The following is a 16,294-nucleotide window of genomic DNA, read 5'->3' as shown; positions in this document are numbered from 1 at the left end:
CGAGAGAATGTATCTTTAAATTAATGGTTTCTAAAATTAATGTGTCTGATATTAATTCACTTATTTCTAGGATTTAACTAATTAGGCCTATTTCAATGTGGTGTTACTGGCTTTAGTGACATGACAAAATGTAAAGGATTGAATTATCTTTTATAAATAGGCCTAGCCTATAGCGGAAGTTATTCTGTTTACAAAATTTTTATTTCTGGAAACTATGGTATTAAGGCACATTGACCGAAATTGTTGCAGAGACAAGTGCATACATTAGTACATGTATGAAATCACTGCCCCCTGCTATAAATTTTATAACATAAAATGAGAAATAGATTTGGAGATATGTAATGAGTATGTTTTATCAATATAAATCTGTTAAGGGTTCTTTTATATGCACACCAAAGAGTACAAGGGTGGACTTTGTTTGCCAGGCCCTCCGTCCTGTTCAAATGACAAAGAGAAACCAGGCTGGAAAATCCTGAGGAACTTTCACAATCAACACCGTCAAGTTATAAGCCAGTGCCATACTTAATCCATTCACTATGACCCTCGGACTATCAGTTGTCCGCTGGCTGGGTATCCCTAAATATTACAGTACAAGTATTTGATGAATGAAGGTAATTTCATTACCAGGTAGCTCCCTAGATGTTTACTTAAGGTCTTCATATTTGGCCTCTCTTACATCAATATTTCTGAGCTTTTTGAACTACGGTAATTTGGCTTGTTCCCTTTCACTACTTTTGGCATCAGAACATTTAGCAAGACTATATCAATATTACATAGGTTTTTTTTCTTTATTTAAAACAGAAAAAATGTCATGATTCAAGGCAGTAGAATTCTATTTATTACACATAAACTCAACAGATTATATATTGGCCATTACTACAATAATAAGGTTCATTCACAACATTAGTATATCAATATAGTAATAAGAAGTAAAATATTTTGCAAAAAAATCCCCAAAGCTAACCAAAATTCACCTATAACTCAAATATACATTACAAAAAATCATTTGACTTGAAGTCAAAACTTAAAACTCTGAGTTTGATCTGTGTCACTATTTTAGTTGGTACCTCGTGACATTGCATCATTTACATCCATGTATGTAACATATTTTATAATAGATGAGAATTGACAGGCCTTAACGTTTTCTTGGTTGTCTTAATGAAACACCCAATCTGATGAAAATACAAATCTATATTTCGATTCGTTTTTTCTATACTTTTGATATCCTCCATTACATAGAGATCTGACCGGCAGTAGAGGCAGGTCGCGCAAGATGTCCTACGAGTGGCTTTTGATTCTATGACGTCAGACATTGGATTAACCAATCAGTGTTGTTTGTTGTGGGTTACCCACATTTCCGTTCACATCATCCCAAAAACTCGCTGTAGCAAAGCATTACATTGCCGAATCCCTCACATCATCCAGAATGCAGGCTATATAACAACTCTTCCAGATCCTAGTGTAGTACAGACAAATAATACAAAATTTTTGAACAATAAAAAACAAAATGAAATAGGATCTGTGTTTTAATCAGATTGTGAAACACCCTGTAAGAGAGCTTTCAACAACTCAACTGTTTATTATTAGTTTATCTTTAAATAAGGTACCGGTACACAGTCAAACTGGGTACAATGTCAAACTGCAACACTCCGTCAATAAAAAATCTATATCTTATGACATTTTGAATAACAAAGTAATCCTTAACTACATGTAGAAAACAAAATATAGTTGATAAAGGTATATAGGACTTTTTAGTATAAAACGTTAACAAGTTTTATAACAGTTTTAACAATATCCAACTGAGACCAGCAGTGGAATTAATAGGAAGCTATGCTAAGGACCAACAATAGTCGGGTACTTTAAATTTTGCCTTGTTGCATAAGATCATTTCTTTCATTAATAAAAAAATAAAATTCCAAATATTCAAGACAATAGAAATAGGAATGTAATACAAATTATTATATTTACAAAAACAATAGCCAATTTTTTGTTCACAATACTTTATAAATTTACAATAAATAATCTGAAACCGTTTATGCTCTTAAAGGATAATATAGGTTGCCAGACAAAAGAACACACACCCATCAACATCTAAATAATTTCATGCAGTCTGAAAAAAGGTTCATTTTTTTGATAAGTATATTTACATTCAAGAATTCTTGTATTTTTTATTTCCGAGTTTAACTCAATACACTACAATCATATTACATGAAGAGTCAGTGATTTGATTTGAGTAGAAATTAAATTAAAAAGGAACCCAGATTTAGATTTGGTTGGAATTGCTTCAATCAAACAAACCCATAAGCATTTTAAGATTTAGTAAAAATGATTTACTCCCACTAGGCCACTACTATAACATAAGAAATTAAGGTGTTAATCTCACCCACCACAAGTCTTTCTAAATCTATTTCCTTTTGCATTTCTTATTTTTAACAATTAAATAAGAATTAATTTCATGACACATTAATTACTAGTTTTAGAGGATTTAAAGTTCACATTACAACTCAAATACATAAATATTAAAAAATAAATTTCAACAAAAACTGACAATTATTTCTAAAACTTTTTATTTAAGGGCAAGACTGAGGTTATATATTATATATAAATATATACACATATATATGTATTTCAATACCTTATTGAAGGTTAAAAAATAAATAAAGTATACCGTATTTGTAAAAACAATTCTTTACTTATCTCATGCAAATTTCATATTACGATATGAATAAATTTGAAAAAATATAGGAAAGACACATAAACGATGACAAAATGTTCTGAGCATCAATATTAAAAAAAATATATCATAGCAAGAGTATATATATTTAATATACAGAAGGAAGAAAAACAAATATATCAAAACATGGTATAAGAATAATCTGAAGCAATTGAATAAAAATACATTTTCTTTGCTTTCATCTATTTAAGATACAAATATATAGATCTGCATAACTATTCAAAAGAAGACAGAAGAAAATTACTGAAAATATATAAAATAATGTGTGATGTTAAAGATGTATTCCATAAGCAATTAAACTATCATTTTTGCATTCAAAATGATCTTTATGTTAGTATAATTAGGCTCATATATATTTCTTAATAAGTATATACTAAAAACTGAATAATCGTAATAAGGTAAGAAATTAAACTATGATTTTTGCATCCAAAATGAGGCTTAATGGTAATTAGTATAATTAGGCACATATATTTATTTCTTATAATTATAATTTCTGATAATCTCAATATTGAGTAATAAGATATGAAATTAAACTATAATTTTTGCATCCAAAATTATCTTTATCAGTATGATGAGGCTTAATAGTAATTAGTATAATTAGGCCCACATCTATATTTCTTAATAAGAATATACTAAAAACTGACTAATCTCAATATTGAGTAATAAGAATAAAAATCTGACTATCAATTCACTGATTAATATTGATCAATACATTATGTAAATAAATTATAACAATTTTTACAAATGACTCAATACAGCTAACAGTAATAAGATGACTTAGCTTTTGTTTTAATCTGACTTGCACAGTTTTGTAAATATTTTATTGGTGATGTTACACACTTAGTAACAAAATGACTTGGTCATGAACATCTTACGTCCTTGCACAAAAGCCATGTCAAATAATTCAATGGAGAAATGTCTAATCAGCAACAGGCACAACAACTATAATATATTGATGTGTGTTATAGAGTATAGGGAAAAAAGACGGACCTGGTTTCAATAGCCCCCCCCCCCCCATCTTTAAACTCATTCGACTTGGAATATTCTTTTAATCAAAGATTGGAATATAACAAGAGACTTTGATCAAGAAAAAGATAAATCTTGTAAACAGAAGCCGAGTCATCAACCACTGTAATGAAACACTTGTAAATTCTAAATCAATTTAAAAAATTTATTTGGAGTATTAAAAAAAAAAATATATTTCATCACAATAATAAAGAGATTCTTTAAAATACTTCTGTCCATAAAAATCCATTGTCTAGAAAATAATACTAGTAGTCATTTTGATTGTAAGACAAGAATATTTTTAAATTCCTAAATGGAAGATGTCGAGAGCTGGGAATAAGTAAATTTAGAAAAAAACCCCGCAGTTAAACTAAATATCAATTGAAACACTTTTTCTTTTATTTATTTCATTGATTGTATAGCTTAATTTTCACTTAGTATCTTAACAGTGCAATTTAAAAGCATAAAGAGTTTGAGTCTGTTTACAAACTTTATAGTATGTTACAGTTTCTGGCTGTATAAGACACCCAGGTCAAAAATAAAACCTCAACACCCAGTTATGCATAAATTTAACTTATTTGTTAAAAGGCCTTTACATTGTTTATTTATATATGCAATTATCTTAAATTTTGTGCTTTTCTGATAAGTTGTTTCTCATGCGAGTATGTTAAAAGATTTTATAGGTTAACATAAATTAAGGTTAACTTTTAAAAAGTGTGGTTATCTGTGCATTGTTTCCTACAGCTTGAATACAAATTGTCAACCATAATTGTACAATACTAAAACTTATGTATAAAATAGCAAATGGATTTAAGATGTGGACATTATGTGCCAGGTCTTAAATTTCTTAATATAGAAAAATTGTTTATATTTTAATATAATTTTGTTAACATCAAAGCATAATTAGAATTGTCACAAAATTTTCTATAGAATACTGGCCATTTAACAGTTATCTTTATTAAGTTTGGTACAGAACTCTGTTTTCTACTTTATGTTGTTTTTATTGAATGTTAATTCATTTTGTTAGATTTGCGAAGTATTTTCTGTAACCCTTTACTCATGAAGTAAGGTTTGTCTGCTGATCCATCATTTCTTTCAATATCTTCCACTGTAACAAAACAATTCATATTTTTTTTTATAATACCAAAATGGTTCGGAAGACAAAAATCAATATTGTTAACCAGCGGCTGCCAGGCAGGATACGCCCACATTTTCGAGAGATGGATAGAGAATAAGCTAAAACGAAAGTGATTTTTCCTACAATCAAGGGCCATAATTCAGGAAATTACAATTCGAAATGCGCAAATATCGACAGAAACCGAGATCTTTGGGTTATAAACTTACCAATCTGATTAAAATACAGATCTATATTTCGTTTCGTTTTTTTATACTTTCGATGGCCTACACTACATGAAGATCTGACAAGGTATAGCGATAGGTCACGTCAGGGGTCAAAAGACCGACTTATGACCCTATGACGTCAGACATTTGATTAACCAATCTGCATTGATGTTACTAGTGGATTACCCACAGTTCCGAGAAAAACCCGCCTAAAGCTCGTCGTAACAGACCGTTTCATTGGCTTATCCCCGACACAATTCAGAACACGAGTTAAATAACAACTCTTCCAGATCCAAGTGTAGTAAAGATAAGTTAAACGAAATTTTGAACTATAAAAACGAAACGAAATAGGATCTGTGTTTTAACCAGATTGTAAACTTACATTTCAAGTTTCAATTTTCACGAAATTCGAATTCAGCCGTCCTTAGGGCGTAACGGTGATGTAATAATATGTTTTTTTAAATCGGATAAAAATTATGACCTCTATAGGGTCCACAAGCTAAAAACACGATTTTTCGTACAATCAGGGGCCATAATTCATGAAGTTACGGTCGCGTATGCACGAATATCGAAAGGAACTGAGATCTTTGGGTTATAAACTTACATTTCAAGTTTCATCAAAATAGGATTAAAATTGTGACCTCTATAGGGTCCACAACCTTAATATACAATATTTTTACGCTATTTGAGAACGATGGGCTGGGATTTTGTCTGTCAGTTTTGGGCCGATTTTCACGAAATTCGAACTCAGTCGTTCTTAGGGTGTAACGGTGATATAATAATATGTTTTTTTAAATCTGATAAAAATTATGACCTCTATAGAGTCCACAAGCTAAAAATGCGATTTTTCGTCCAATCAGGGGACATAATTCAGGAAGTTACGTTCCGATATGCACGAATATCGAAAGGAACCGAGACCTTTGGGTTATAAGCATACATTTCAAGTTTAAACCAAATTGGATAAAAATTGTGACCTCTACAGTGTTCACAAGCTACAAATGTGATTTTTTCGTACAATCAGGGGCCATAATCCATGAAGTTACAGTCCGATACATGTCAATATCGAAAGGAATCGAGATCTTAGGGTGATAAACCTATATTTCAAGTTTCATTGAAATCGGATAAAAATTGTGACCTGTAAACTGTTCACAAACAATTGTGGACGGACGGATGGGGGTGACGACAATATACGTCCTCATGAAAATGCTACTACTTGTAATGTTTGATTGAATTGTATGTTCCCAAAGACTAATTTTTGTAGACTCTCACTCAGTCATCAATCTTGAGACTCATCTGAAAGGAGATGTTGGCTTGTGAGCCAGGAACATTCGGAATTGCAATCGAGCGACACAATATTGAGTGATAACACATGTCAGTCCAGATAACCGCTGTGGCGTAATCAAATATAGCTATGGTAGGATAATTTCTTATCCAGTTTTAAGCATGCTTCATTGCTTGAAATTCTGAAGTTTACAAGATTGTGTCACCATTTGTGGGATTGAGAGAAATGAATTCTGGAACTGGAAAATATCTTTTATTGCATAAAATGAAATGGGGTTTAACAGCCTACCTGTCTGCATTATACTGCATAGTTAAATAAAACGTTTGTAGGCCACTTCAAATGTTTTTCTTTATTGATAAAAGAGAAAATTTGTTCTATAAATTGTGTACTTACAGAAACAAAGGAATAGTGTATCGACAGCCATATTATACACATCAAAGAATGAACAGGTAATAAGATATGATCCAACAACCAATATCTGTAATATATATAGCAAAATTATAATACTAAAATGGCCTTGATGATTTCAGCTGCAAGACTAAAATGAATTAACATACAGAGATATATATGAATAGACAAATAAATTGAAAACTATTTATTAATATTTGGGCTCATCTCAGATTTCTGACAAGGTAAACGACAGAGAGAGAAATGGGGTTTAATGTCCACTCGACACAAATTAGGTCATTTTGGGACAAACATATGGTTCAATATTATTTTAATAATTCGCTTGCGCATAGGGTTCTTCAGCAGTGGGAGGAAACAGGGGGAGCCAGAGAAAACCCATATGGTTGGACAGGCTACCAACTGGGGAATCAAAACCCGCCAGTTGACTCGATAGCAGACCTTGTCACCTTATGATACATTGCGCACACGCTAACAATAGGCCATTCCATCCCCCCCCTCACCCGACAAGGTAAGTTAACTAGTCTAATTTTTCGACAGCCAAGTACAAGCTTAGCTCTTAGATATTATATTTTTTCTTATGCTCCACCAAATGTTTCTGACTCACTCTTCAATTCCTGAACAATGCACTGATAATATGATTTATTTAGAATCTACTTACTAACTGTCGTCCAGGAGAACTACTTTTACATTGAACAATAATGAAATATATACTGACAATGTATAGAAAGTGTAAATAGAATCATTACTTACAATAACTGGAGTGAGGTAATAGTTTAAGGAAGGCACAGTACTGGATAAAACAGGTATTTTAGCTTGATAGAAGAAATAAGCAGCAATACCTGGTAAAAATAAAAAAGTATGTAATTATCAAAATTTATAGGTTGGTATTCTATATTTATACATTTTTAGTTATAAATGAGATTTTGATTTTAGATTATTAGCAGAAATTATGACATAATATTACAAAAAAAACCCAATTAAAACTTACCGATAGCACATGTAATCATAAGTTTACTGATAAACAAAATGAAATCTGTTACATTATCTAATACCACAGTCCTATAAATAAAAATAAATAATACAATCACAAATCTTTTTGATAAATTAATACAAAATAAAGTTTGTTATCCTTTTTTGTTTTTTAAGACCTCATAGTTTGAATTTAATTAACTTAATTATTAAAGATACATTATGTAAGATTTAGATAACGAACTAGCATTTCTTGCTATAATAGTTTGAAAGTAGATGATGTAAAATGAATAATTTAAAAATTTCATTCACATTACTCTATTGCAAGTGAAGATATAAGCCTTTGAAGGTTTGACAGACGTGTGCAATAATTTCAACCACCGTACTGGTTGATCAAAGCTAAGTCTCGGTCCTCCATATTTGATTAAATCAAAGTATCGCTGAACCATTCTAATCTATTTAATATCGGAGAAAACTGATGCCATCGAGAGTTGATTAAGGCCTGGATCAGTTAATTAATGTCTAATTAATAAAGGCAATTTGCTGAAAATTTCAATCAAATTGATCCACTATGAACCAAGAACTAAGCGATTGAAAATTCTGCCTAGCTTCAAACATCATTACTAAAGTCAGTACGCTAAACAGCAAAGTCTCGATTATCCATTTAATCATTAAATCGTGAAGGAAAGTTATGCTGTAAATCGGCTCACAATTCAGAGTTGATTATGGTCTGGATAAGTTAATTAATGTCTAATTAATAATTTAGATAACATTTCAGGCCTAAAGAAAGACAGACCTGCAATAATAGACAGATTTAGTTCTTGCATAATGTATGTTTAAGCCCAAGACTGTACAGTGTAGTGAATGCTTACGACTGGCCCCGGGATCTATTCACTTGATTTGATATCTGTTTATTGCTTGCAATGTCTGTGTACTTGGTCTTGTCCACAGGTTTGTCTTATCAGTTTTGTTTTGCATGTAGTGTGGATCTCATGCACTTAATATTTAAAATAAACAGTTTTCTACAATAAATTTAATGGTACTGCTTATGTGGTATTTGATGCAGATAACGAATACTGCATTATTTTGAGGCATAATATTTTAACATTTAAAGAAACATTCTAGAACATACGACAAGTGTCTAGACTGGTTCTGAAATCAAAATCAAACTATACAAGACATCCACCTGTGCAACTTCCGGTAGCTACTTAACAGAAAATATATCTACCTGACGATGTTTCTCATTATAAGGAAGAAGCCATCTTTAGCTGCTGTACAGAAATTACGACCATACACTGCAATCTGATAAAATAAATATGTCAATATATAATACAAACAATAATTTACCATTGAATTTGGTTGATCTAATGTTTTATCTCAATTAGTGACAGTGCATGCTCTATACCATTAAATTTTTGTTTTGAAAGATTTAAGAGGAATTCAGCCTGTTTACTAGTTTTTGGGTTATACCACAACACTTTTTTTTATATAAACAATATTTCTATCTGAATAGGGATTGGGGAACAACCATAGCCTCTATTAGAGCCCTCTTCCTGAGTTAATCCATAGATATAAAATATTCCATGTCAACCCACAGAATCCTATGAAATCAACAATTCTATTTTGTAGACCCAATTAGACCTGCATACAGTAGCCCATATTGTCAATATGTGACAACTTTTCAGGGCAAAAGACCCACTGGTTCACTGAATTTGGTCAATTCTAAAATGACTGTTGTGTAAAAAGTTTTGTTTATGTCAGAATACAATAGTCAGGTTTTCAGAACAGGGAAACTTCATCTTATTCAAAGTTTACTAATGCTACTTCGGGGTGCTTGTGTACAGTAGTATAACTAACCATAATGTAAGCATTCTTGTTGATAAATCGAAGAATTTTCTCTAAACACCAGAAACAACACTTCATACATCTGAAAAACATCAATTCAAACTTGTTCTCAACTTAAGATTTTTTTAAAATTGTTCAGTAGGAATAGAATGGAGTTTAATGTCTTGTCAGAATAATACTTTGGTCATTTGGAGACTAACATGTGCTTATTTTTATTTCTATAATCATGTATGTAATGCTAGGAAAGAGAACTTTGCCCAGACACCAACATTTCTTTGATTCCAAATTATCAAGGTTTTTTTTTTAAAAGTGCAAACAGTTTTTAATGATATCCAAATAACTAGGCAATATTTGTGAAATGTCAAAGGCTCTTCTCGGTAAACACCAAGAAAATTACATTAGGTGCACACAAGTACTTACTTCATACAATATTGAGCACACTTATTTTCAGCATTTTTAAGTTTCTGATCAATATATTCTAATACAACTCGTATCATCTGTACAATAGCCACTAGCAGAGCTCCAAATGCTAACGATCCTGTATGAAATCTATTTAAAATATAATAAAATATATAAAATATATTGAAAAATGAAGCAAAACTTTGTTGCTGTAATCTTCATTTTTAATTTGGTTATTAGTTTGGGGAGAAAAATGACTATGGTAAGCAAATTAAATCTGTAACCACACAGTTGAGTGTTCGATCCTCACTCCTCTAGCTGGGTGTTGAATTTTGTGCCCTAAGACCAAGATAATGTAAGTGTAAGTCACAAAAGTACTCCCAGAGCTGGACATTAAAATTACATTTTTATTTTTGATTTCTTGTGCCATGGGATCATAGCCATGGAATGGCGGAAGGTTGACAATCTGTTTAAAGCGAAGATATTTTGGGCAGAAGTCGTCCATTTCTGGATTATTTTGAAAATTTTTCAGTTTTCATGCAAAAGTGCAATATTCACAGATAAATACTGGTGACTATAAAGGGCCCTGTATGTCTAAGTAAGGGAGTATATCCATAAAATGTGTTATATATCCACTGATTATTCTATTATTAAAAAGCTAACACTTATTAAAGAATATTATCTATATTCTAAGGATATAAAAGATGCAAAAAAATATTCTCCTTTTTGGAGTTCTACGAGACATTGACAGAATTTTGGGGGGTATTTAAAATTAAGTACCTGATGGCTCTGTACAAGGAATTGAACAGAGGGTATGAAGGAATATCTTTTGGTTTGTCAAAGGCCCAATAATATGAAGCAAAGGCACCAGCTAAAACCATTTCTCCCAGGGCCACAACAAAGTTCATTAACCAGAAAAACATAAATAACATATATGCCTGCATATATATTGAATACCTATTGAAAAAAAAAACCAACAACAAAATATTAAGATTCATCTCTCTAAAATCCTCATGTATTAAAGATATTCACAATAGTTAAAAATTCACTGCCACCTCACCATAATCACAGTCTGCTTGCTGCATTGTCTAATTAAAATTAATTCAAAACACCCCAAAATTTTATTTTGACCTAAATGAAATTGATTTTAATTTATTATTTTCAGTTCCTTTTTATCAGACAAATAAATTTCCTGTTCTAAGAAATGGTAAATTATATTTAATTTGAAAGTAAATATGTATTGTAGTTTACTCACTCATCTCCTCCATATTTCACAAAATGACATAGTTTACCACTCGTATCGTTTTGCTGAAACGAAAATCAGAGATATGAACAAAAATAGATTTCTTATAGTCAATCAACAAGTATTGGACACTAGCATAGCATAAACATCCACTAACCATTGGTGAATAATTTTTGTGCCATTAATTTTAAGTAGGGTCAATATCAAGAAGCCATCAAGGAACAAATCTATTGCATTGTAACTTTTTTGGTCCATGATATAATGATTAAACCATACAAGTTTCAGATAAATTCCTTTATAACTTTTCTCTCCAAATAAATAATTGGTTAATCCTTTTAAAACTTGAAACAGGGCTGATCCTTGGTATAATGCTATGTACATTACAAAGATATGAGTGCATAAAAAAATGAGATATTTTATATTCTGTCTCTCTTCTCTTTCACCAGTTTTATATTCTTAGTTATTTCCATAAGACTGATTGTTGAAGTAGCAAGATTATTAATTTCGCAAAAAATCACAAAATAAAACTTACAGAAGCTTGGCAAGGCAATTTTTGTAAAACAAAATCAACACCTTCCTGTGTTTGAGTTTCATTAACAACATATTCTGCTGGTCCCATAGATGCAATATACCTACATATAGTATTAAGGTTCATTACTGAAATTAATTTAATCTAAATATAATTTAAAGTGATTAATTTCACCACTCCTAAATTATATGATTGTCTGACATTTTGTTCTGTTGAATACAATCATACAAAAACTATAATCATCGTAAAAGATTAAATGAAAAGAAATGATTTTTAATGGTGCTATGAGGGAAAATCTGCATGCACAACAACACTTGGGCATACTCTTATTTCGAATTCCAACTGTCAACGGTTCTGTTACGTGGACACAAAGTGTACAGAGGACCTCAGTTTTCTGTCCCATCCAAATGACTAGACACTACTGCTCCTTGTCAGGCTCCCTATCCTGCACTACTGACAGGGGAAACCACAATGGAAATCCTGAGGAACTTTCTTGGCCAACAATGGGGCTCACTAAAATGTAGTAAAAGGATACATGGCACTTGATCCCCAGTAGATAAAGACAAGTATTTGGAGCAGAAATGGAGTTATAGGCCATAACAATGTGAACATCATTTGTCCGATAGCCCTGAAAATAAACAAAACAATTTGTAAATTACATAGAATTATAAACCTTAGGTTGCCAAGCAACAAACCGTGGAATTATTTCATCACGACGTCATAATGTTATTATGGAAACATTCTTGTCAGAAAGTACAATGATCCTGGAGAACCAACAAGTTAAATTTTGTTGGCCGAAGTGGAGATGATATTTGAAATTTGATGGGTGGAATTTTAAGTAAATGAGGTAAGATTATGGCATAGATGTACAATCATGTGGCTCATCTGTGCCATTTTGTGTCGTCTTGTCCAGTTGTGGTAGTATATGTCATGCAGGTCCTTTATCTTTACATATTGTCAAAAATCGTAAAAGATATCTTGAACAGTTTATGAGATATGCCCCAGAAAAAAAATTGGGCCAGACGGACTGACACACGAACGGACCCATTTCAATATCCCTCCCTAACTTTGTTTGGAGCAGGGAAACAAGACTTACTTGCTGCCTTCTTTAATCAATTCAATAGCAATACAAATTCTCTTAGCCAAGAAAATCAAAACTAAAATAAATATGATCAAAACTGTAGCCGACGTACAACCTGAAATAATAATAATAATATAATAATATTATGTTTAGTGTCTTGACATGTATAGTCTACCCCACTCTCACTGTTTAATTAGACAGAACAAAAGAAAGCAATTTAGCCACTTGGAAATAAAAGGAATAATAACTTAATAAATAATTCTCAGAGCCATATAACATACATACAGCTCTTGAACTGTTTTGCAAAAATTCTCAAAATCAACAGGGATACTCTTTGTCCAAGTACGAACCATTTCTGTAAATTCTGTGACAGTCAGATGAGAAAGACAGATAGAGAAATGGGGTTTAACGTCCACTCGACACAAACTAGGTCATTTCAATAATTTGCTTGCGCGTAGGGTCTTTAGCAGTGGGAGGAAAGCGGAGAAAACCCATGAGGTTGGACAGGTGACCCTACGTCAGATGAGAACTATAGTGTATATTCTGTAGAGTAAGTACAAGTTCAGGAGTATACTTTGATCAACAATCAGTGGCAATAACTCTGCAACTACTTTTGTGATAATCTTCAAAATTCATAGGTATCATCTTTCAGCCCATACAAAGCCTGCAGACAATCTGACTAAAACACAGATCTTATTTAGTTTCGTTTTTAATGTTCAAAATTTCATTTTACTTGTCTTCACAATATGTGTGAGAGAGAGAGAGAGAGAGGGAGAGAGAGAGAGAGAGAGAGAAATAGGGTTTAACATCCACTCAACACAAACTAGGTCATTTTGAGACTAACATATGGTTCAATTTCATTTCAAGAAAACCATTAGAATTTGTTTGCTTTTTATAAAGTTCTGCCCCATGCTAACATTTAGTATACGAAACTTTTAACATCATGGATATAGCTGTTCAAGTCATAAAGATTCATTGAAAATCAATATACTTGTTCCTCTCAAAACCTTAAACACTGTGTATAAATTTAAAGTCAATCGGATATTAACTTTAGCCTCTAGAGCGTCCACAAGATTTTTCAAAGTGATCAAGGGTCATAACTCTGGCAAAAATTATTGGAAATCGCTGAAAATCAATAGGATTCTTCGTCACACGACCTTAAACGCTGTGTATCAATTTAAAGTCAATCGGATATTAACTTTAGCCTCTAGAGCGTCCACAATATTTTTCAAAGTGATCAAGGGCCATAACACTGGCAGTAATTATCGGAAATCGCTGAAAATCAATAGGCTTCTTCGTCTCATGACCTTAAATACTGTGTATCAATTTAAAGTTAATCGGATATTAACTTTAGCCTCTAGAGCATCCACAAGATTTTTCAAAGTGATCAAGGGCCATAACTCGGTCACAAATTATTGGAAATCGCTGAAAATCGCAGACGGACGGACAACTATATACGACCACATTATAATGTGGGCGTATAAAAAGGAAACGATATATAGACCTGTATTTTAATCAGATTGATCTCCAGAGTGAGTACAAGAAGTGTGGATGGACACACGGGCGGGTACTATATACAATAACATTTACATGTAGGCCTATAACAATGAAACCTACCAAATGCAAGCCATGTTTTTTGAAGAGAAAGATAGTAGTCAATATCAAAACTAAAAGCTTCTCTGACACTAAATTCCTCTGTAAAATTCTGATTCTTCAAGTCATAATATCTTCTATAACTGTAGTATGTTCCTGAAAATAATTACACGGTAAATAAAGTTCCTGAAATTATTATCAATTTTAACAACATATATCTTATGGTTTCCCTATTGTATAACTATATATTACCTATTTTATCTATTATGTATTGATTTTATAACAAGAACGACCAGTTCTTTATCTAATTCCTACATAATGTATCTTTAAGACACATGATGAACAACAAGTCACTCCTATTGTAACATGATTATGCAACACTTAATTGATTGTACATTACAAAATTTGGGTCAAAATTTTATATTTTCTGTTTCAGATCACGTAACATTAAGGCATATCCATATATGGCCAAAAGACTTCATTTAAACAACATCACAGAGATAATAATAAGCTACAAGGTTTTAAATGTCAAGCACTAAACATTCATATTTTCCCATTCAAACAACACTGAATTTTTGGACCAGCAACTCTTTGTAAATCTTTGACAATTGTGAACTGATTTTGACAGGCTTTGACTTTTAATGTCACAATTCGAGGATGACTGCGATGACGTCATGCTTGTTTCCAGGTCCATAGTATGCTTGTACTTGTTTCCACATTTAGTTAAAAAAAAAGAGGGATCAGAATGAGAGAAAAGGACAATTTCACTATCAACTTTGAAACCATAGGCTATATACATACGTACCAAAGCCGAAGATTCCAAGAAATGCAATCATTGTAAACCAGACCACAACACCAACTATCCACCGTAATAAAAACGTCCATAATAATGACACCACCATCGCTACAAAAAATCCACTAAAAAATAAAAATATACATATATTAACAATTTAATCTGTATATCTGTATATCATGTATTCTAATACAGTTAAGTTAAATTTTCATATTTTATGACATCCTGTGTATAGAGACCAGCAGAATTAAGCTACTTCTCTAGAGTGGTTGCTTAATATAGGATAAGATGTATGTTTTGTAGAATGTAGCTTCGGTGACTGTAGTGTCTCGCTACTATCATTTCCTTCAATTTACATGACATGACATATCTTTATAAACCATTTTTAACAGTTGCTTTATGGAATTTGGAACCTTAGACCAAACATTATGTACACCTATCTACTGAAGAAATTGTGGTGTTATTTTCTGTTTTGTGATGCATAAGTTATCTTAACCAAGAAATAAACAATGGAAAATGTAGCTGATCCAATAAAAAAATGTAGCAGAGCAATGTGATATGTTAAAAATTTTAAGTACCTTTTATGGCCATTTTCAAAATGTCAACAAACTTCTGATAGTCAAATGAATTTCATCAGAATTATCAGAAAGCTGGGACGTTGTAAGATGTACGTCATATTACTTTGACATTTTACCAAAAACATATTTCATCAAACATATTTTATCAACTAAAATATAATTTCAGACAGGCCATTCCGTCAGATATTATCATATTCTAGATGGGGGAACTATTGCTAGATTGGAAGTTAGTTTGTAATTCATTTTCTTTGACAAGTCTTTCTATATATATTAAAACTTTCATTGCGATTCTGAGTTCATTAATGTCAAACGAGTTGGATAATTATTTTATTGATCTTTATTTCAAAGTTATTAAAGCAATTCAAAATTACTGAAGTCATGTGTTTTCTTGAGCATTAGGTACAACATGTAGGCTATGTTGGAATGGTTTATCTGAATTCATTTTGAACACTTCTGCATTTTTCTTCAATCAAAGACAACAATTGAAAATATGA

At 31.6% G+C, this 16,294-nt stretch overlaps 1 protein-coding gene across 1 annotated transcript in view; it reads right to left on the bottom strand.

Annotated features, from left to right (window-relative positions):
- Positions 1-815: 815 nt before the first annotated feature.
- Positions 816-16,294, bottom strand: part of LOC126808431 (choline transporter-like protein 2) — a 36,263-nt gene continuing 20,784 nt past the window's right edge. The window contains exons 10-23 of the mRNA XM_050533132.2: positions 15,235-15,347; positions 14,454-14,585; positions 12,852-12,951; positions 12,291-12,383; positions 11,759-11,858; positions 11,239-11,291; positions 10,764-10,940; positions 10,005-10,133; positions 9,597-9,666; positions 8,968-9,041; positions 7,759-7,829; positions 7,521-7,609; positions 6,756-6,840; positions 816-4,847 (exon numbers count right to left, since the gene is read on the bottom strand). Coding sequence (XP_050389089.1) covers positions 4,750-4,847; positions 6,756-6,840; positions 7,521-7,609; positions 7,759-7,829; positions 8,968-9,041; positions 9,597-9,666; positions 10,005-10,133; positions 10,764-10,940; positions 11,239-11,291; positions 11,759-11,858; positions 12,291-12,383; positions 12,852-12,951; positions 14,454-14,585; positions 15,235-15,347 — 1,384 coding nt within the window. The 3' untranslated portion in view covers positions 816-4,749. The remainder of the gene's footprint in view (positions 4,848-6,755; positions 6,841-7,520; positions 7,610-7,758; positions 7,830-8,967; positions 9,042-9,596; positions 9,667-10,004; positions 10,134-10,763; positions 10,941-11,238; positions 11,292-11,758; positions 11,859-12,290; positions 12,384-12,851; positions 12,952-14,453; positions 14,586-15,234; positions 15,348-16,294) is intronic.

The sequence above is a fragment of the Patella vulgata genome, chromosome 1 (genome assembly GCF_932274485.2).
Source record: "Patella vulgata chromosome 1, xgPatVulg1.2, whole genome shotgun sequence".
Taxonomy (NCBI): domain Eukaryota; kingdom Metazoa; phylum Mollusca; class Gastropoda; family Patellidae; genus Patella; species Patella vulgata.
The sequence above is the reverse complement of the archived record's forward strand: the minus strand, read 5'-3'. Positions and strand labels throughout refer to the sequence as shown.